The sequence below is a fragment of the Haliotis rubra genome, unplaced genomic scaffold, assembly GCF_003918875.1.
Source record: "Haliotis rubra isolate DU_JTF1 unplaced genomic scaffold, ASM391887v1 Scf4, whole genome shotgun sequence".
Taxonomy (NCBI): Eukaryota; Metazoa; Mollusca; class Gastropoda; order Lepetellida; family Haliotidae; genus Haliotis; species Haliotis rubra.
The window spans coordinates 3,759,106-3,780,953 of record NW_025767079.1 but is presented as its reverse complement, the minus strand read 5'-3'; the positions used below and the strand labels follow the sequence as shown (position 1 = coordinate 3,780,953).

The 21,848-nt window shown below is 38.9% G+C and overlaps 1 protein-coding gene across 2 annotated transcripts in view; it reads right to left on the bottom strand.

Annotated features, from left to right (window-relative positions):
* Positions 1-460: 460 nt before the first annotated feature.
* Positions 461-21,848, bottom strand: part of LOC124287181 (uncharacterized threonine-rich GPI-anchored glycoprotein PJ4664.02-like) — a 189,907-nt gene continuing 168,519 nt past the window's right edge. For both annotated transcript variants that reach the window (XM_046723666.1, XM_046723667.1), the window contains 4 exons: positions 15,145-15,232; positions 9,357-9,501; positions 6,592-6,798; positions 461-1,881 (listed from right to left, as the gene is read on the bottom strand). In XM_046723666.1, the coding sequence (XP_046579622.1) occupies positions 835-1,881; positions 6,592-6,798; positions 9,357-9,501; positions 15,145-15,232 (1,487 nt within the window). In that variant the 3' untranslated portion in view covers positions 461-834. The remainder of the gene's footprint in view (positions 1,882-6,591; positions 6,799-9,356; positions 9,502-15,144; positions 15,233-21,848) is intronic.

Below are 21,848 nucleotides of genomic sequence, written 5' to 3'. Positions count from 1 at the left end.
GTAAAACTAAACTCACCCACTGTTAACGTTTAAGAACTGGGATCACTGGGATCTTTGCCACCGGATCAAACTGACGCTTCATGATGTTACTGAACACATCCGAAAGCAGCGTAAACACTTCACCACTCATTTGTTTTCGTGCCCTGTTCTATTCTATCCACTCAGCATTCTTGTTTTGATTGAATCACCCTATCCCAGTCACACATCCCACAGATAGATAGATAGATAGATAGATAGATAGATAGATAGATTCATTTCACGCCGTACTCAGCAATATTCCAGCTTTATGGCGGCGGTCGGTAAATGATCGAGTCTGGACCAGACAATCCAGTGATCAACAGCATGAACACTCATCTACGCACTTGGGATACGATGACATGTGTGAACCACGTCAGCAAGCCTGACCACCCGATCCCGTTAGTGAATGAGTGAGTTGTTGCTTTCCCACTTCAACAGTATTTCATTAACGACGAGTATGGTACTGACAAACCAAGAAACATCATCAGGATAGATCTGGGCTTTGAACCCACGATACTCGGTGCCTGGCACGCCAAAGGGAGGCAACTCGTCAAAGACGATCTGGCGAACCTTGTCACGTTACATTCGGTCTGCTTTTCTTCCTCTATCACAACCTACACAGATGATAAGTAATGTAAAACCCACAATCCTGATTCACACTGAGATTTCAAATAACGATTCTCTGCGAAAGTATATACAGCAATCTACGGTTCACCCTTGAGAAGAATTCCCACTAACGTATCTCATCCTCATCTCTCAAGACATTCTCTAAAACCATGAAAACAGTAACAAATGACGAAGAATAGAAAAATAATGTCACAAAAACGTTGTTTTCTCCTCTGACAAGAGTTTGGTGATGGTGGCTGGCGGAGTGACCTCGGTTGATGTTTCTCGAGATAATTCACCACTCGATTGAATATTTGTGTCTTGTCCACAACCAAATAGCTCACGCTTTGCTTGAGCCGACATTTTCTGTTGAGCAGGGGCTGGAGAAACACAGTTTTCCGATTGTTCTGAAGGTATGGGGCCACTTAGGTGTCCGTGGACTGGAAGATCCGATGCGACTTCTCCAACGACGGAGTTAGTTTTCATCAGTCGTCTTTCCTTCCTTCCCTTCGGTGAGGCGTCTGCTAGCGACATGCTTCTCATCATGGTAGCAGGGTGATCTCCCCTTGACGAAGCCGCTTGGGCGCCCGCTGATGCCGCTACTCTGTTAGTGTTCACGCCACTTCCGTAATCAAATGAATTTTCTGAAAAACTGCGAAGGGATGGCATTTGAACGGGATTCAAACGGGGATTTCTGTGAGAGGTATCATTGAAAACCTGTCCGTGAATCATAATTTCTTCGAAATGGCTGAGGCCGTTGGAATACTCGGTTTGGTTTCCATAAGCGTATGCCGGATTGGATGATGACAAACTGGAATCTGATTGGGTCAAACCAAAGTTGGATGCTTCAAATCCAGCATTTTCATTGGTGGTTGGATCTAATGGGATAAGCATAGTGGCTTCATTGGTTCCTGGGGAAAGTTCAGGTGATTGGACAGGCCCTGTCTGTCCATCGGAAGTTGATGATTTAGGTGCATTGTTGACGAGGCCGTCACGAGTTATCTCCCTTTCGGTGTTGGGTGCGTTACTAACTTCTTTAACATTTGGACAAGAATCATTTACAGGGACATCTTTGGGTCTTTCACTGTCACCATTTACCATTGGTGTTTGTTTGTCTATTGGGCCTTTGTTATTCAGTATTGTTTCAATATATCCTTCATCGGATATTTGTCCAATGTCAATGTGATTGTCGTCACTGTTCACCAATAGGGGACTGTTCTCCTTGTCATCTTCGTTGGTAATGGGTGTTTTCATATTCTGAAACATTTATCACAACACATTATAAAGATGTGTTAGTTTGGTGGAGGCGCAAAATGATCAAACAATAAAATGTTAGTCTATTAAACTCTACGTTGTGTTGAACACCTTAATTATAGATTTTACACTTGTGTAATGATACATGACAATAAACACATTATGTGAACAAGCGTTTTAGTATTAAAATCTATTTGATATTACAAAACAGTATCAACATGATCTTAGAGTTTTACAACACAATGTACAACACTGCAATATCAAACTGCAAGATTCTTTGGAGTGTTTTCACCGGAAATTTCTCAATTAATTGAAACTGTTGAAGGTGAAACCGAATAAGATTGTCATAAATGACTGACAAAGTCATTGCTATGGTCAAAATGGTGATACTGGCATATGGCCGTTTTATTTCATTCCACACATTGAACACCAACTGTTTCAGAGAAATATTTATTTATTCGAAGCTTAAATATTTTCGTGCTACTTTGTAAATATTCAAAACGAAAAAATATATAGTGAAAACACTCCAGTAAAACATCGAACTCAACTCAACAAAATGTTGTGCACAAACCGAACAAAACAGTAGATGTGACTTAACTGAAAATACATTTCAAGAAGGGTTCTAAAGCTGAAAGGAATATCAAGGTCTCCGTCTCTTGTTGCATATCAAAACCTGTCAATAAGATAATAAACAAATAAACACGTATGTCAAGTTTATACACACTTATCAAGCAAGTCAACAATGGTTGCAGAAATACGGAAATAGTCCACAAAGATAATTGTCTAATTTCGTGAGTTTGATTATGATTCGTTGGTTGGTTGGTTGTTTAACACTGCAACATCCAGCTATATGGCAGCGGTCTGTGAATAATCGAGTCTGGACCAGACATGCTTGATAATGATGAAGATGATTGAGGGGGATTTTACGAGTGCTTCCGGTGTACCCACGATCGCACACGGGTTCATTGTACAGTAAATACAGTCCATTTTATGTCGCTTTTTCCAAGTCGATTATCAAACTCAAAACACATAATACCCCAGTTCAATGGGTCAGTGTAAATCTTAATTCCGGTTTCAGCTCCCCGAGGATCATACACCCAAACTGCCTGTGGGGTAATTAAAGGTTATAAGATGGGTATTTTTCCTGCAATAACGTCATCAGTGAAATACCAGTATATACTCTGAGATGAAAAGTTAAGCACCACGCCTTATTCCAAAATGTCCATGTTTTGGTTTTGAAATTCATCCACACGGCACCGAACCAATCTGACTAATGTTTCAAATACCCAATGAAAGACTGGTATTAGAACACAACACCATATTATGCAAATACGTAGAAAGGAGGCCAAATACGTATTACCGTGACAAGACGTGTTATTGTATACCGATTTCGGTTTTGTATTTCGATGTGAAATGCCACTTTGCAAACAAAAACAGATGTCTCGACAGAAATGCAATACAAGATACGACTCTGTAAAATGGACCTTTATATCAAAATACATATTAAGTTGTGAATGTTTTCTTTTCCAGGCACCCGCGTTCGGCGTTATCTTCTGACGTCTTCAACGGGGAAAGTATTTCAAGGTAACAACCCTAAATCACGGCTTTTTAGAGGTGTAAAACATATTACTGCTGGAGTTTCGGTAACGTTCTAGGCTCTGCTCCTCCACGGACACCTCAAAGATAGCCATCAGGCGGCCATTTTCACAAATGTCTAGTAAGGTGCTTGATATGTGAAACAGAACAACACAGTGTACCCGTGAAAATCCGGGTTAGAATTCATCTTTAGTAACCCATGATTGTCGTAAGAGGCGACCTACGGGATCGGGTGGTCAGGCTCGCCGACTTGGTTGACACATGTCATCATATCCCAACTGCGTAGATCGATGCTCATGCTGTTGATCACTGGATATTTACCGAGCGCCGCCATATAGCTGGAATATTGCCGAGTGCGGCGTGAAACCAAACTCACTCACTAACTCGCTCGTTATTATTGTCTGTTCCAGTGGATACGTATTTTCAGGGAGTGGTGAGGATGACGTGCGCCGAAATGGATTATTTTATATTTCAAGACCATGTGATTCATAACGTCTTCTGGCCGTTTAGTGTGACTCGATGATTATCTCCAATGCTAAGTGCTAATTTCTGGGCAAGTCACGCATCGTATTGCAACAACCATGTCAACTATCGAAGCAACACACATGATAAAATTGTCAAACAAAATGACCTAATTTAGATAATATCTTTGTTAAAACGACAAACCAATCTCAAACTGGTACTAAATGACCAGAATTTGATGTTACCTGTTGTGCATTGCAAGAACAATGCGCCTACAAACATATGGATTGAATGAATATACGCAAATATATATGTGAACAGATATGAAGAATAATATTAGAAATGTACAAACCCAATATTCCTTCAGTTCTTATGATAAAATATGACATATGATAACAATGTAACATATTGTCTTATAACTTTGGATGGAAAAACATCAAATTGGAGGAATTCTTGAATTTAATTCAATCTTAAAGTGTGAAATTGTATCTCAAGTCTCCACCGTGGGTATTAATATGCTTGGTATTAATATGTATTTAAACATATCAGACAATATCACATAAATAATGTTATTGAAATCCACAACTACAAACATCTACACGACTATAAATGTCATTGTCATTGAAACCAATATTTCTATATCATGTTGCTTATGATTAACGTGAATTATTTCAAATTACAAATGTCTGATAATTGTTTAAGAATGAAAAAAAAAATCTTATTCTTCGTGATTAATTAAGTAATTTAAATTGAAAACTTCTATTTACAAAATTGTTCAGTGAAGCAAATCAGAAAAACTTCAATAACAACATAAAATTGTCTGCGAATACTGAAACTGGTCTTGGCGTAAGATATGCGCTATGACATTTTGGAGCTTTGCGAATATTCATGGCCATAACACGGCCATAAAATTACCTTTCAACTAGATCATGATAATAACTGCTTTTCACACTGAACCCCAGAATTTTATCACCCACGCGGACACATTGTGAAGTCAATTTCAGTATTTCCTGTGTGTTGACAGCAAATAATAATTGCTGAAGCTCTCGTAAAATCTCTTGAAAGCCCCAGCAAGGAAATTCCCGCCTTGCATTCCGAGCAGACGTAATTCTGTCATTTTGAATCCTGTTCTGCTTGAATCAGATGTCTAGAGGCTCATCTGAGACGTCAGACTTCCTAATTCAGCCTGTGTCTGTCAAATTTGGAGCTATAGGTGTGTACTTGACCCTCGTCTGATAAGCAGAGGGAAGAGGCAACATAATACTGTTTATGTTGCAGACTGTGTAATGGGGATCGAAATCGAATTATCGATATGAAAATCAGAGATTAATCTCTCGACATTTGCAGGCCGGTCTCTAACGGAATCAGTTCTTAACGGGAAACAGTCTCATACTTTCAGCCCGGCTTTATCTCATGGAAATGAACACTTAAAGTTTTGGAAAAAATATTTTTGTTGGTATCCAGTTCTAAGTTCCTTGGGAAATGGGATGCCATTCATGATATATCATCAGTACATCAGGTTTATAGACTCCGGCTAGATAAGAAGATTGGGTGGTAAAAGTGGCAGCTGAAAACCAGTACCCAAGGTCTGTTTCACAAAACGATCTCAGAGCTGAGACTTTCATAATTCAATGTCAGAGTATAGAGAGGGTGGGTGAGTCATGTTTTATGCCTCTTGAAGCAATATACCAGCAATACCAAGATGTGGGCACAAGACTGACTGACTGAATTTGGTTTTACGCAGCTTTTAGCAATATTTCAGCAATATCATGGTGGGAGACACCAGAAATGGGCTTCACACATTGTACCCATGTGGGGATTCTAACCCGGGTCTTCCACGTGACATGCCAACGCTTTAACCACTAGGCTACCCCATCGCCCGCGGGCACAAGATATGGCCAAACACATTGTGCCCATATGGGGTAACGAACCTGGGTCTTTGGTGAGACATGGAAATGCTTTAAGCACTAGGTTACCCTACCATCCTTTTTGCTTATGGAAGTTATGCTGGTCCAGTAGCTTGGACAAGTTAATATTAATATATTGGAGTTACATTTGTCCTATAGCTAGGTCCAGATTAAATTATTTACAAAACACAACTTGAACATAACTGACTTCAGAATGAACAACTCACCAGTCACAAGACATTTGCCAGTAAAACTTAACTAAGGACCCATTAAAGTGAGTGAGTATGCTTTTAGGCCGCTTTTAGCAATATCCCAGCAATATCATGGCGGGGGACACCACAAATGAGCTTCACACATTGTGCCCATGTAGGGAAACGACCCCGGGTCTTTGGCGTGACAAGCGAACGCTTTAACCACTAGGCTACCCCACCGCCCAAGGACCCATTAAAGAATTCTAACCTAGTGCTAAATTGCTTTGTGGAATGGACTCAGTGACTCTACCTCAGTTAACAGGACCACCTTAGCCTCTTATGAAGTTATTCCTGATTATTTAATTCAGACATAATCTAGTTTCTCAGAGAAAAAAACAAATTTACTGTGAACATTTACTGTTATATCCAACCCCCAAAATATTAGTTTCAATGACAATATAAACAATATGTGCTCCAATCAACTACAACAGTCAGGAACAACTACATCTACTGCGTCTACAACATCGCTGATGATCTGGGAGTTACATGACCTGTACCTTTCTCTTTGAAGGTTGGTCTTCAGGACTCTGCAGCGATGCTTGGGACACCGTCGGTGTAGAGGCGTTAGTTGTATCAGATGGGGATGTCACCACAAGCAATGGAGTTTTATCAGCATAAGCTTTTGGAGAATTATTTCTGGAATTATCATGAGATGACTGGCTGGCAGGATACTGGGTACCTGTGCCTCTGCCTGTGAAGTTGCTCTGTGAAAACAAAGAAAAGCATAAAGGTTGTAAGACCTTCACCTTGGGATTCCAAGTCGAATCATTCATGATTAACTCAGGGTGTAATGTTTCAGTGAAAAAAGCCATGATCCACTATGACTTTTGATTCAGGATTGAATGAACCGATTCCAGATAAGCCATCCGTTCAAATTACACTGTTCTTTCATGACTGAAACCAGCAGGACAGGAGATGGGTGCTAATTCAATCACAGTCTGTTTGAGACAAAATGATACCAATGAATTGCAATCGAACACAAAAACAAACAGACATAAATGAATCAAACCAACGCGGATTGCAATAAAAACAACAGACCAACTCTAGAAAAAAATTGCATAATTTTTGTTACAAAAATAAAAAAGTTGTTTAAGTTGAAACTATCATCATTTATTTGTAAGTTTTCCAAGTTTGTTAGAAGGGCGCATTGGCAACTAAAGGAACAGCGCGAAAAGCGAGATGCACGTGCATTAGTGACGTCAGAGACATGTGATTACTGCTGATTGACAAAGTGAGAGAAAATGAAAGTCTATAATTTACAAAGTCCGTGATTTCTTCAAGGATGAAAATGACAGGGGGTGACCCAAGTATGCAATTACTAAGTACATACAGTGCACTGCCTGTGCAGCTGGGGCACGTTTCTTAAACAACTTTTTTATTTTTGTGACAAAAATTATGCAGTTTCTTTCTGGAGTTGGTCTGTTATTTTATTGCAGTCTGCGTTGGTTTTATTCTTTTATGTCTATTTGTTTTTGTGTTCTATTGCAAGTCATCGGTATCATTTTGTCTCAAACGGACTGAAGGTGTTTCTTGTTGCATAATGACTTCACTGCCAATACCAGTGGGTTGAAGGTTTTACCTCCTGTATCTACTACTCAGAGGATGACATCTGGCTTCTGAAATGAACATATTTTACAGAAAAAGCCTGTTCATAAATTATCTTGATAGAATATTATAAAATGGTCTATATACATGTTTCAACCAAGTCAGCGAGCCTGACCAACCGATTCCGTTAGTCACCTCTTACGACAAGCATGGGTTACTGAAGATCAATTTTAACCCGGATCTTCATGGTCACAAATTAGGGTGGTAAAAATGGCAGCTGAAAACCAGTACCAAAGGTCTGTTTCACAAAACGATCTCAGAGCTATGACTGTCATAATTCAATGTTAGAATATGGAGAGAGTGAGTTAAAGTATTTAAACTGCAGTCGTCTAGACTTGTCGAATGTTACAAACTTGTATATGCTGTCATATATATATTTGTTTCAGGGTCTCTATGGCAGAAGAACACTCCTCATGATGACTTTTGAATAAGGAAAGAATTAACCTGTTCCAAAATGCCACCCACAATGCCAATATCAGTGAGTTGCTGGTTCGATTCCAAGATTTGCAAATTTAGACTATAATCTTTGCTCTTTAACACATGTTTCAGCATCCTGGTTTATTGGAATAGTTTCAAAAACCTGGTTAAGATTTTTTAACTGTTGGCTGAGGCCTTATTGCCAATATTCAAGCTGACATGATAACAGAATCTGTTCAGGGCAGTGTTAAATCCAAGTCACTCACTCTGTGACCTGAGCACTCTTTGATCTTATCAACATATTCAAGCTGACATACTGTTCAGGGCAGTGTTAAATTTATCTCTACTAGGTGGTTGATGTGTAACCATTAAGGGCAGTGTAAAACCCAACTCTTCAAAGACCTGAGTGCTCTTTGGCCAATAGTTAAGCTGACACTCTGTTCAGGACAGTGTAAAACCCAACTCTTCAAAGACCTGAGCACTCTTTGGAGAATATTTAAGCTGATATGCCTCAACAACTGATATACTGTTTCGGGCAGTGTTAGACCCAACATTTCAAAGACCTGAGCACTCTTTGGCCAATATTCAAGCTGATATGCCTCAACAACTGATATACTGTTTCGGGCAGTGTTAGACCCAACATTTCAAAGACCTGAGCACTCTTTGGCCAATATTCAAGCTGATATGCCTCAACAACTGATATACTGTTTCGGGCAGTGTTAGACCCAACATTTCAAAGACCTGAGCACTCTTTGGCCAATATTCAAGCTGATATGCCTCAACAACTGATATACTGTTTCAGGCAGTGTTAGACCCAACTTTTTAAAGACCTAAACACTCTTTGGCCAATAGTTAAGCTGACACTCTGTTCAGGACAGTGTAAAACCCAACTCTTCAAAGACCTGAGCACTCTTTGGCCAATATTCAAGCTGATATGCCTCAAAAACTGATATACTGTTTTGGCAATGTTAGACCCAACTTTTTAAAGACCTAAACACTCTTTGGCCAATATTCAAGCTGATATGCCTCAACAACTGATATACTGTTTCGGGCAGTGTTAGACCCAACTTTGCAAAGACCTGAGCACTCTTTGGCCAATATTTAAGCTGATATGCCTCAACAACTGATACACTGTTTCCGGCAGTGCTGAACCCAACTCACTCCCACACTCACGTGACCGGGGTATTCCAGGCTGGGGTGACCTCGATGACCAGCACTAGAACTACCTAGGTCGACCCACCTGGATTGAGCTGGATTTACTGAGGAGGGAATCCCGGTGGATCTGCTCGTTGGAAGGGGTTGAGTTACGCAAGGCAACACTACAGCTACGGAATGTTGGTCGACTTGCCTGTCTCTGTTGCTGGCGGTACCGCTTGTAGTAGTTCCTGAAAATGGCGATGAATTCAAAGTGACAAAAAAATCTCAAGGCTGTATGACAAGAGGGACTATTTCAAACTTCCAAAAGACAACTGTCCCTTCATGTTGAGCAATTATCCATCAGCTAGAGCCTTTGTTGTTTACATTTCATGACATTTGATGGACAATCGAGCAAGCTCTTTTTGCTAAGATTTCAAAGAGCATCATACTTCTCTTGCTCAAAAGTTGTTCAATCAAGGGAAGAACATTCAAGACTTCAGTACAGCTTTCAAAAGTTTTTATGGCAGACGTGAAGAAAATCTGTGACAAAAATGGTGTCCAATGCAATTCCCAAATTTGACATGTTCCATATATTCCTAATTTTTTGCCAAGTAAACATGTGACTTTACTTTTCCTGTGATTACAATTGGTGCCACTATTTGGATAAAACTATAAACACGATCCTGAAATTGTACAATTGGCCCTGCTGTTTGGAGAGATTCATAGTTTGGGTGGAAAAGGTTTTGCTGTTATCATATACTAGGTAAGGGTATAGACCAGGGGCGGATACAGCTTTTTAAGAAAGGGGGGGTGCACACTATTGAGAAAAGGGAGGGTGCACACTTCATTTTCACCCGAGTTTCAATGGTCATTTAATAAACTTTCAGGACAAAAGGGGGGGTGCGCACCCCTGCACCCCCCCTCTGGATCCGCCTATGGTATAGACTGTTATTTAGCAGTGTTATTCTTGTAGAACAGTGTTGTTATTGTAACACATTGTTTCTGTTAAGATTCAGTAGAGGGCTGGGATGTGCTCTGTATTATATACAGAACAGCAAAAGAAACGCAAGTTTTGAAAAAATGAAATCTCATAAAAGGAAGCATTCATGTTGATGGAACGTTCATGGTAAAGTGACAAAAAGCCACATTTGTGTTTCTTTTGCTGTTCAGTATATTTAGACTGTGAATCTTGAGTATTCAGGAAGCTTATAGAACACCATAGATTAATCCACCATGGGACAGAACCTTCCAGGGGTTATTTCAGCTATATAAGTGACATTTAGAAGCTGGTATGACGAACAGGAATGAGTTTTTTATGGATAGACAACTTCTTTAGTGCAATGGATGCGACGTTTTGGTGTAGATGCTAACACCATTATCAAACTAGTAAATATCTACACTGAAACGTCGCATCCATGCAATAAAGAAGTTGTCTGTCCATAAAAAACTCATTCCTGTATATTGTGTTGAGACAAGCAGTCTGTGAAGATGTTTTTTTCCAACTTCACTAGGGGCGGTGGGGTAGTCTAGTGGTTAAAGCGATGGCTCGTCCCACCGAAGGCCCGGGTTCGAATCCCCACATGGGTACAATGAGTGAAGTCCATTTCTGGTGTCCCCCGCTGTGATATTGCTGGAAAGTTGCTAAAATCGGCGTAAAACCAAACTCAGTCAGTCAGTCCAACTTCAATGCCCAGCCTATACCTGTTCTTGAAGCTACTGATGTTGCTGTGTATCAATGACTTCATTACCATTTCTATTTCTGTTTTATATTGCCATTGAGTTTGAACAAGAACTATAATTCCTCTGGAGTAATGTGTATTGATTTATGAGCCTAGTACATTTTAGAATACAATTGTCGCTTTCTTACATCAATTTCTTTGTGTACAGATTTCTGGTTTCATTGGTTCCAATTGATTCAAGTCGTTTCAAATCAATACCTAACAAGACGTGATAAACTTAGTACAAGGATCCCAAACACATACAAATGAAGTCGCTGTGTAGGAACTACTTTCAACCCCTTAACATCAATAAAATATCTGCCTAATCTCAATGCTTGAATGATTCCCAATCCCAAACAACCCAATACATCTGGGATGGGGTAGCCTAGAGGTTTAAGCGTTCACTGGTCATGCCAAAGACAGGGTTTGATTCCCTACATAGGTATAATGTGAGAAGCCCATTTCTGGAATATTGCTGAAAGGGCATAAAACTAAACTCGCTCACTCACACTAGACCAGTACATCAAGGTATGGGTTTCCCAATCTGTTAGTGTTTCTAAGAGACAACAATGGCTGCAAACAATTTGGCACTATATGACAAGTAGGGCGATTCACTCAAACACTGTATTCATACATGGTTTCAAAGGTTAATTCTTTGTGTGAAAACAAAACTTTAAGATCAGGTTGTTCAGTGAGTGAGTGAGTGAGTGAGTTTAGTTTTACCCCACTTATAACAATATTCCAGCAATATCAGGGCGGGGGACACCAGAAATGGGCTTCACACATTATACCCATGTGGGGAATCAAACCTGGGTCTTTGGCGTGACGAGTGAATTCTTTTAAGCACTAGGCTACATCACCACCCCCAGTTTGTTCAGAATAACATGATAAAGATATTGTGTTTGTGTTTTCCTTTCAGTAAATATCAAATGTTAGAAATAACATCTACGCATTATGAATCAAACAAGCTCATATAATACAATATTTTATGACAACATGTGCTATTTAAAGCACAAATGCTCTCCACAAATAATCTGTACTTATATACCTCCTTTGATGTAGATAATATTTCAAACAGATTTACTTTAATTTGAAATGTTGAATTGCTACATCAGCTTCATATATCACAATAATAAGGATTGATATCTTTTTCATTCTAACATTAGCATAAAACTATGATCCAGGAAAGTATTAAGTAAAAGCTAAATATTTCAACACTCATCAGATGAAATAAAGAAATACAATTAGCTCTTCCCCCAAGTGTAGAGGGGTGGCAGGCAGCCTAATGGTTAAAGCATTGGCTCGTCATGTTGATGACCTGGGTTCGATTCTCCACATGGGTACAATGTGTGAAGCCCATTTCTGGTGTTACCAACTGTGATGTTGCTGGAATATTGCTAAAAGTGACATAAAACTGTACTCACTCACTCACCCAGATAGAGCAAAATTTTGTCCTGAACTATATATTTAAACCATGAGGACATGTGAAATAAAAGAAATACATATGATATACTAGTAGTACTTAAAAGAAGTTAAGGAAAACCCCATTCTTAAAATTACAATGTCCGCAATATTGCATCATTACTGTTATAGAAATGACAGGAACCAATAGATATAATTGCATTCGCAGACACAAGTGACAGATTAGCTGAAGAGTGAGCGATCGAGTGAGTGAGTATGCTTTTACACTACTTTAAGCAATATTCCAGCAATATCATGGGCACAGCAGAAATGGGCTTCACACATAGTACCCATGTGGAGAATCGAACCCGGGTCTTCGGCGTGACAAGCAAACACTTTAACCACGAGGGTACCCCATCACCCCGAAGTAATAAGAAAGCATGAGGTGATCTTTAACTTTTTGGAGCAGCATATTCCATCAATGTATCGTAATTAGGCACTGAAATTTTAATGATACATCATAATCTTTTAACAAATTCTCATTAAAAAATTCGAAACAGAAGTTGTTATGAACTTTAAAGAACCTTGATCAAGATGTCTCTGCTGGCACCAAGAGGGCAGGAGCTAAGGCGAAACAATTTTTCATCAAAGAAAATAATCACCAGTATGAAAAAACTAAATTCTAGGTAATGTCAAGATGGGATCATCACGGAACAACCTCCTTGTTAACAAGACCTGCAGATGGCGATTTATTTCTTCCGAACTTTAAAAGCACAGTGGTAGTATGTGATAGAAATTTCAAGATGGCTCCACGGAATCTGAAGGGGATCTTGATCACAGGGCCGCGTTTGTTTGGGCATCATTCAAATACAAAGTGCTTCATCACCTAACATTTTACTTTGAAGGTTAATTTGAATTTTTTTTTAAAAGAAAAAAAATGATTCTATTCCAGAAAGAAAAGCAATAAAACAATCTATCCAGACTACAGAGACGTATTAGTGTCACTATTTTTCAGTGTGGCTCAAATATGTTTTCATACCTGAGGTTTAGTTGAGAGAGGAACTAATCTCTTGACATTCTAGTTGTGCTTGAAAACAAGATGTGACAAAAACTGTTCAGCTTTTCCATTCAAAGGAAATAGCTTTTTGGGAACTGTTGTGGAAAAAATATCTTGTTAAAAATGCAATCCTCCTGCCTTTGTGGGTCTATTAAGGGACTAAGGGGTTTTGTTTGTTTGTTTGTTTGTTTGCTTGTTGTGACAAGCATGGGTTGCTGAAGATCAATTCTAACCCAGATCTTCATGGTTCCAGGCAGGCAGTAGAGTGGAAAAGGTATCCAGATACTGAAGACAGCTCCAACCAATTTCTAGTTAATCCTGCTGTCAGTGGGTGAGTGAGTGAGTTTAGTTTTACGCCGCACTCAGCAATATTCCACCTATATGGCGTCCGTCTGTAAATAATCGAGTCTGGACCAGACAATCCAGTGATCAAAATCATGAACATCGATCTGCGCAATTGGGAACCGATGACATGTGTCAACCAAGTCAGCGAGCCTGACTACCCGATCCCGTTAGTCGCCTCTTATGACATGCATAGTCGCCTTTTGTGGCAAGCATGGGTTGCTGAAGACCTATTCTACCCCGGATCTTCACAGGTATGCTGTCAGTGGTAACGTTCAAATATCACTGAAATGAACTAAACCTTCATTTGCTTTCTCACCTACCTTTTCAATCAATACATTATTGTAACAGGCATCAAGACCAATGCGAGAGTATATCAAATATATTTGCCATGACTATCCTTTGTTTGTTGTTAAACAGAAGACAGCAATATTCCAATATCCCCAGTGACCTGTGAAGAATCACAATGTGACAAGATTGTCAGGGTCAACATGTGTGACCACACAGCTGCTAAGTTGTCACTTAAAGCACAGGATCTACCCTTTAACACTGTGAGCCACTTTTGCCTGAAGATATTTTGCCATCTCATAGTAAGCATGGAAGAGGTTCAACTTTCAAACAGACCTGCTCACATGCATTTCTGAATTGTAAGACCTGTTTGAGGTTTTACATTTGAACTTGAAGACTTGGGTCTCATGGTAACACTGTATTAACAGAACTGTAGTTTGTATCTGATGTTGATTTTTATATGCCAGTCTATACGCAATGTATACGCCCCATCTATCTGCCAATGTATATGATTTAGTATATGCCCACGTATACATCCATATGTATATACCAATATATATGATTTAGTATATGCCCATGATTATACCCATGCATATTCCAGTGTATATGCCAATGTATATGCCCATGTATACAACCATGTATATACCAATATATATGATTTAGTATATGCCCATGATTATACCCATGCATATTCCAGTATATATGCCAATGTATATGCCCATGTATACAACCATGTATATACCAATATATATGATTTAGTATATGCCAATGATTATACCCATGCATATTCCAGTATATATGCAAATGTATATGCCCATGTATTTGCTCATGGTATGAAATAGACATCTTTTATGAAAACCTATAAATGTTTTATTCTCTGCTTTGTCGATGACCCCCCTCTTAATCCAGATAAAGCAAGGCACCAACATGACTGCTTGTGACAAAAAAATTGCACAACCTCCTGGTAGGGGTTTACTGAAAATACAGTTGGTTACCATCAGGCAAATGAACCTTTCAGAGTCCCATGGAGAGCCATAGAAGCAATTTGATTAACAGTGGATCTGGGTTAATGTTTTGCTACGTACCTCACTCGCAGGATGCCTGCAATTAGGAAGAAGGTGCCAATAATGGCAGAGCATGTGGATATCACAACCAGCTGTGTCCGACTGATGCCTGAAACAGAAGAGTAACATTTATACTGATATCTTATGAATGCTAAAGTAAAACAGCTGTACTGATATCTTCTAAAATGCTAAAGTATAACAGCTGTACTGACATCTGAAATGCTAAAGTAAAAGAGGTGTTCTGACATCTAAAATGCTAAAGTATAACAGCTGTACTGACATCTGAAATGCTAAAGTAAAAGAGGTGTTCTGACATCTGAAATGCTAAAGTAAAAGCTGTTCTGACATCTGAAATGCTAAAGTAAAAGAGGTGAACTGAAAAACAGTGTACTGACATCTGAAATGCTAAAGTAAAAGAGGTGTTCTGACATCTAAGAGTAAAATGCTCTGAAAGTAAAAGAGGTGTTCTGACATCTGAAATGCTAAAGTAAAACAGGTGTACTGACATCTGAAATGCTCTGAAAGTAAAAGAGGGTGTACTGACATCTGAAATGCTAAAGTAAACTGACATCTGAAATGCTAAAGTAAAAGAGTGTCTGACATCTGAAATGCTAAAGTAAAAGAGGTGTTCTGACATCTGAAATGCTAAAGTAAAACAGCTGTACTGACATCTGAAATGCTAAAGTAAAAGAGGTGTACTGCCATCTGAAATGCTTACTAAAGTAAAAGAGCTGTACTGACATCTGAAATGCTAAAGTAAAAGAGGTGTTCTGACATCTGAAATGCTAAAGTAAAAGAGGTGTTCTGACATCTGAAATGCTAAAGTAAAACAGCTGTACTGACATCTGAAATGCTAAAGTAAAAGAGGTGTTCTGACATCTGAAATGCTAAAGTAAAAGAGGTGTTCTGACATCTGAAATGCTAAAGTAAAAGAGGTGTTCTGACATCTAAAATGCTAAAGTAAAACAGCTGTACTGACATCTGAAATGCTAAGGTAAAAGAGGTGTTCTGACATCTGAAATGCTAAGGTAAAAGAGGTGTACTGATATCTTCAGAAATGCTAAAGTACGACAGTTACGCTGATTCATCAGAAATGCAGAAGTATAATTGCAACTGCCGTATCCAAGTATTGTTCATATTGTAAGAAACCTAAGTTAAAAAAATGTGAAAATCCCCAAGATGAGCAATGGCATACACACACCATCTGACCTTGATAAAAACAGTGTTCACTTTTCTTCATACAGCAAACTTGTAGACATACAGCAAATTAGTACATATACTTCAAATTTGTAGATATAACCATCGGTTTGACCCAACGTGGTGAAGGCCTACAAACTCTATCACTTCAGCTGTTCCACCAACTTAAAGGATTACCCTGGAACTTCAATATATTCCACTCAAAATATGTTACAGAACCATATTGTTTTACATGACTTTCACCTGTTATTGCATTGACTGTAAATCACATGAAAAGTATGGGTGTTCTATTACATCTGAAGAGTATACCTTCAGTAATTTTAATCAAATTTTTTAAAATCCTGTCATGAGCACTGTTTTTTTTCTTAAAAAATTGAATCACAGATTGTTCATAACATTCATTTCATTTCATTTCATATCTCTGATACAGGCACCAAGAGGGCCAAAGCTTTGGCAAAATATCGTTTTTCCGACAACTTAGATAAAGGACGTAAACCCAGCTCGCTCCTTCATCACAAACATCTCCGGTTTCATATCCCAGAACTGTGACCAAAGTCAGCTAATTTGGAGAGTAGTGCTCGTCTGATTGATTGATCTAATCAATGTCTGGTCGCTACAACTCCGCGATCGATTAATAGGGATGTCTTAGGATTGAGCTGGGTTCAGACGGAGATGAAAGTGCGTAATATGAACGCCACCTTTTAATTGTTTGTCAAGACAGTTTATGTTCGTTTGGTGACAAAATAGTAACAAGACTATAAACTTGATCGATAATTAGTCAATTGCAGAGAGTCCACTAATCAATCATGAACACGATAAAAGTTATTGAACACAATGACTGGTGGCTGGCTGAATAGTTTTGCAAAAGAAATTGCCTACGAGCCTTTCACGGAAGAGGGGAGATGGATATACGTATTGTCAACCTGGTTGAGGGGACAGGTGGGATTACTAAAGCACACACAATCGCAGAACATGTGCATGCATGCATACGGTTGTACATGCATGGCGACACATGTTGTGTGTATGCTTTGGAGGAGGAGAGACAGCCTTGTTTCTCTTACAGACCTCAACTCAAAACATTTTATTTATTTTATTTTGTTTGATTTATTTAACAATCACCCCATTCCATATTTACGTTTTCCTCCCAGGACCTGGAACGCATTTCACAAAGCAGTTGTAGCAATACGAATAAGTTAATTCCAAAGCTCTAACTGAGACTTACGAATAACTTAAAGCTATGATCACTTTGTGAAACTGGTGCCAGGTCTGCGGACAAACTCGATACAGGCATCCCTCTCAATAACGCCGCGTTATCAGACAACCGCGTTATACATAACACGGAATAAAGACCAAGTAAAATCATATTTTCCATGTGCATTGCATAACTGTTTTTTCATGAATTATGCCCAGTCAAAACTATGCCGTATCATCAGAGGTGATCAGTTCATACAATTTATCAATTTAAATTACAACTGTCATTTTTTGTGCAAAAAATTTCACACTGTGCCAAATATATTTCAGATTTAATCTAGCAAGATTTCTTTTGAATATTTTACAGCTTTTTTGGTTGAGATTATTGTACATTTGTACATTGTTTTATCATCTGATTGACCCAAAAATGGCGCAGACCTGCAAATAAACCATTCAGCTTTGGCTCTCTCCAACTGGTCGATCCAGGAACTGAGAACTTCAGAAGAGGTTCTCGCAATGAAGCTGTCAATTTTAGTCTCGGCTGCGAGAAACGTGGTTGTTATGATACAGAATTACTCATTTACAATGAGTTAAACATGCACAATTAGAAAGGATCCCAAAATAGAAGTAATATGATGGTGAAACGTTCATTACAAATTCTTTCCCCCCGCAATCAAGTTAAGTTTTCCCCGTTTGCTTTAAATGTCCATCATTCACCAGCATATCAAATAAAAGCAATCTTTGTCAAATATTGGTGAAAAACTAGACCCTAATCTTCCATTACCGGATCACCCATCCCTGATTTGAAACCCCATGTTTTAAATGAAAACACTGCATCTGATCCTCCTTCAGTCTTTGAAGGCCTCGTGATTGACAGGCTGTGAATAAACGAGTTGTCCTCACAGTTCGTCCTGGGATTATTACTAGACAAAACAAACTGCTTTTGACAAAGGCATTCAAATTGAGATCGCGAAAATAAAACGATATCAACTTAACTGTCGATAACGCAGCTGATTAATTTGAGAGGGGCTGCCTTTGATCCTATTTTGATTGTGATGCGTTTCGACGTTTCTTTGCCAAGTCAGTATTGATGAGCACTGGCAAAGGATCCTAGGAATGTATTTTCATCAATAAAGGATGTGATACTTATCATTTGGATGAATATCATTCCTACCAGGTTGAAAGTATATTTAGGCTATTCTGTAATTTGTTGAAATTGTTAAAAAAGCATCTACGATGTAGTACAAACGATTTGTAATTGACTCTTGCCTTTCATCTTCATGGACAGATTTCGGCCGCAGTAAATCTGTTTTCTTAACCGAATATCATTAAATGTTGTTTTTTTATTCCTGTCTTCTATTAGATGTTTGCTGAATAAATACCATTACCTTTGATGCTATGCATACATTGACTGCAGTGCTATTTTCCTTACAGATCATTTTGGAAAAAAATACTCTTCTCTGCTCCTACATTCAAATATTTAGTTTAAGCTATAACATCAGGTCTGTAATTTTCCCTCAAAGTTCTTGGACAGCTTTAGAACCTCAAAATAAATTCTTCTTTTTTTGAAGAAAAGTTTGTAAATACAATTAGTTTCAAGGACAACAGCACAAAGTGAGGAGGAGAGATAGGGCAGTGATATTTGCTGTGAAGATACATTTCAACTGCTGGACCTAAGTTGATCTGGAATAACACACTGGGAATTGGTCTGATAATTCTGGAAAAGAAATCTTCTCATCAAATTTGTTTCTTGTTAATGACATCACAACATGCTTGATTAAACCCTAAACTAATTTTGAAGTTATCACAATGCAGCATGTTATCAAATACGCATGTATTTCCCAAAGGTAATTTTTTCTAATGTCTTGCACCCATGAAGATCCAGGTTAGAATTGATCTTCAGTAACCGATGCTTGACGTAAGAGGCGAATAACGGGATCGGGTGGTCGGAGGGGATCGGACACATGTCATTCTATCCCAATTGCATTGATCGATGCCCCTGCTGTTGATCACTGGATTGTCTGGTCCAGAAGCTCTGTATTTTCCCCTTCTTACAGAAGCTCTGTATTTTCCCCTTCTTACAGAAGCTCTGTATTTTCCCCTTCTTATAGAAGCTCTGTATTTTGCCCTTCTTACAGAAGCTCTGTATTTTCCCCTTCTTACAGAAGCTCTGTATTTTCCCCTTCTTACAGAAGCTCTGTATTTTCCCCTTCTTATAGAAGCTCTGTATTTTCCCCTTCTTACAGAAGCTCTGTATTTTCCCCTTCTTACAGAAGCTCTGTATTTTCCCCTTCTTACAGAAGCTCTGTATTTTCCCCTTCTTATAGAAGCTCTGTATTTTCCCCTTCTTACAGAAGCTCTATATTTTCCCCTTCTTACAGAAGCTCTGTATTTTCCCCTTCTTACAGAAGCTCTGTATTTTCCCCCTCTTACAGAAGCTCTATATTTTCCCCTTCTTACAGAAGCTCTGTATTTTCCCCTTCTTACAGAAGCTCTATATTTTCCCCTTCTTACAGAAGCTCTGTATTTTCCCCTTCTTACAGAAGCTCTGTATTTTCCCCTTCTTACAGAAGCTCTGTATTTTCCCCTTCTTACAGAAGCTCTGTATTTTCCCCTTCCTACACATGCCCTGTATACAGTCATTCCCCTTCTTACATACTTATCTACGGTAATATACGGTAAGCTATGCAGAAGACCCGGGTTCGATTCCCGACATGGGTACAATATTGCTGGAATATTGCTGAAAGCGGCTAAAACTAAACTCACTCACTCACTCTAACATGAGCCCCACACTTTCCTCTTCTCACATATTGGTCCAGTATTTTCACCTTCTTACATATGGTATGGTACTCATAAACAAGGAAAATAAGCAGGGGTTTTCTGGGAATCTTGCAAAGTTTTGGGCACACATGCCCCAAGAAATAAACAAGAAGTATGTGAGTCAGACCAGTGATGAATCTTCAGATCTGTGATTGTTCTCCTTTAGATAATTATAGATCCATATCATGAAATTTATTGTTTGTTGTTTAACACCACAATAAGAAATTATGAGGTTGACCCCTGAATAACTGAGTGTTGACCAGAGATCCATGGACTGCCACAAGCACACACGCACGCACGCACCCATGTACATACATGCATACATGCATATATGCATACATAAATACATATATAAATAATATTTTCACATGATTCTGAATTCTGAAGATTTCATATTGATGTGACTATTTATAGTTACGGCTGTTCCTGGCGTAAAACAAACCCCTTGGTATGTCCCCCAGGTGGTAAGGTCTCCCAGGTGGTAAGGTCTCCCCGGTGGTAACATTAACCAGAGAACTGTCAAACATCAGCCCCGAGGGACCTATTGCTCAGTCCAGCTGTGACAGCATGGGAAGCAGAATTTCCCTGTTACAAAATAAAACATGAATTTTGTATGAGTACTGGAATCACGGGCTTCACTCTGAGCCGCCCCCAAGGCTGAACTTGTCAAAATTACAGACTTGAAGAGATTCACATCTAAGCTGTTCAGCACATGTTGCTCAAATAATCGTGTAAAAATCATACTTAATTAATATTGTTTGGCGCAGTTTGCTAAATTCATTTTGCTTAGAACATGTTGCTGATTTCTTTTAGTTAAGTACATGTTGCTTAGAATATTTAGTCGTGCACATGTTGCCCAGCTTGATTTTGTTCAGAACATGTCAGTTCATATCGCTCAACATGTGTTGTGTAATTCGCTTTGAATAGGAAATGTTGCATAATTCACAATTTCAGGACATGTTGCACAATTCACATTGATGAGGATATGTTTCACAATACACTTTGATTAGGAAATTATGCTCAATTCATTTTAAGATATGGGGAATTGACCCCTGGGTCTTCGGCGAACGCTTTAACCATTAGGCTACCGTTCACAGCCCCTGGTCATATCTTACAAAATGTACTTACAGAGTATACATTGTTAACAAACCACCACAAGATATGGTTAATGTGCCATGAGTAGTTTCCAAGGTGATGTCAGTCTCATATTACTGGATAACAGACAGTATTCTGACAAGATGGCAGTCTTAAAGGGCAAGAGTATTAGTGATGCTGGTAGAACTTACAGTATAGTTTGTGTGGCATTTTTTGCTTAACACAACAATATTCACTGTCATATTTAGGTCGTCTGCCAATAATCAAGTCTGGAGCTGACAATCCAGTGATTGATGTAATGAGTAACCGTCCAGACCACCAGCGTGTACTTTCAACCAGTGTCCCCTACACAAAGTGACCTTCATGCTATGACCGACGTTAAAATATGGTACTTGTTGGTCCCTGCCTGGGGCTCGGCATTA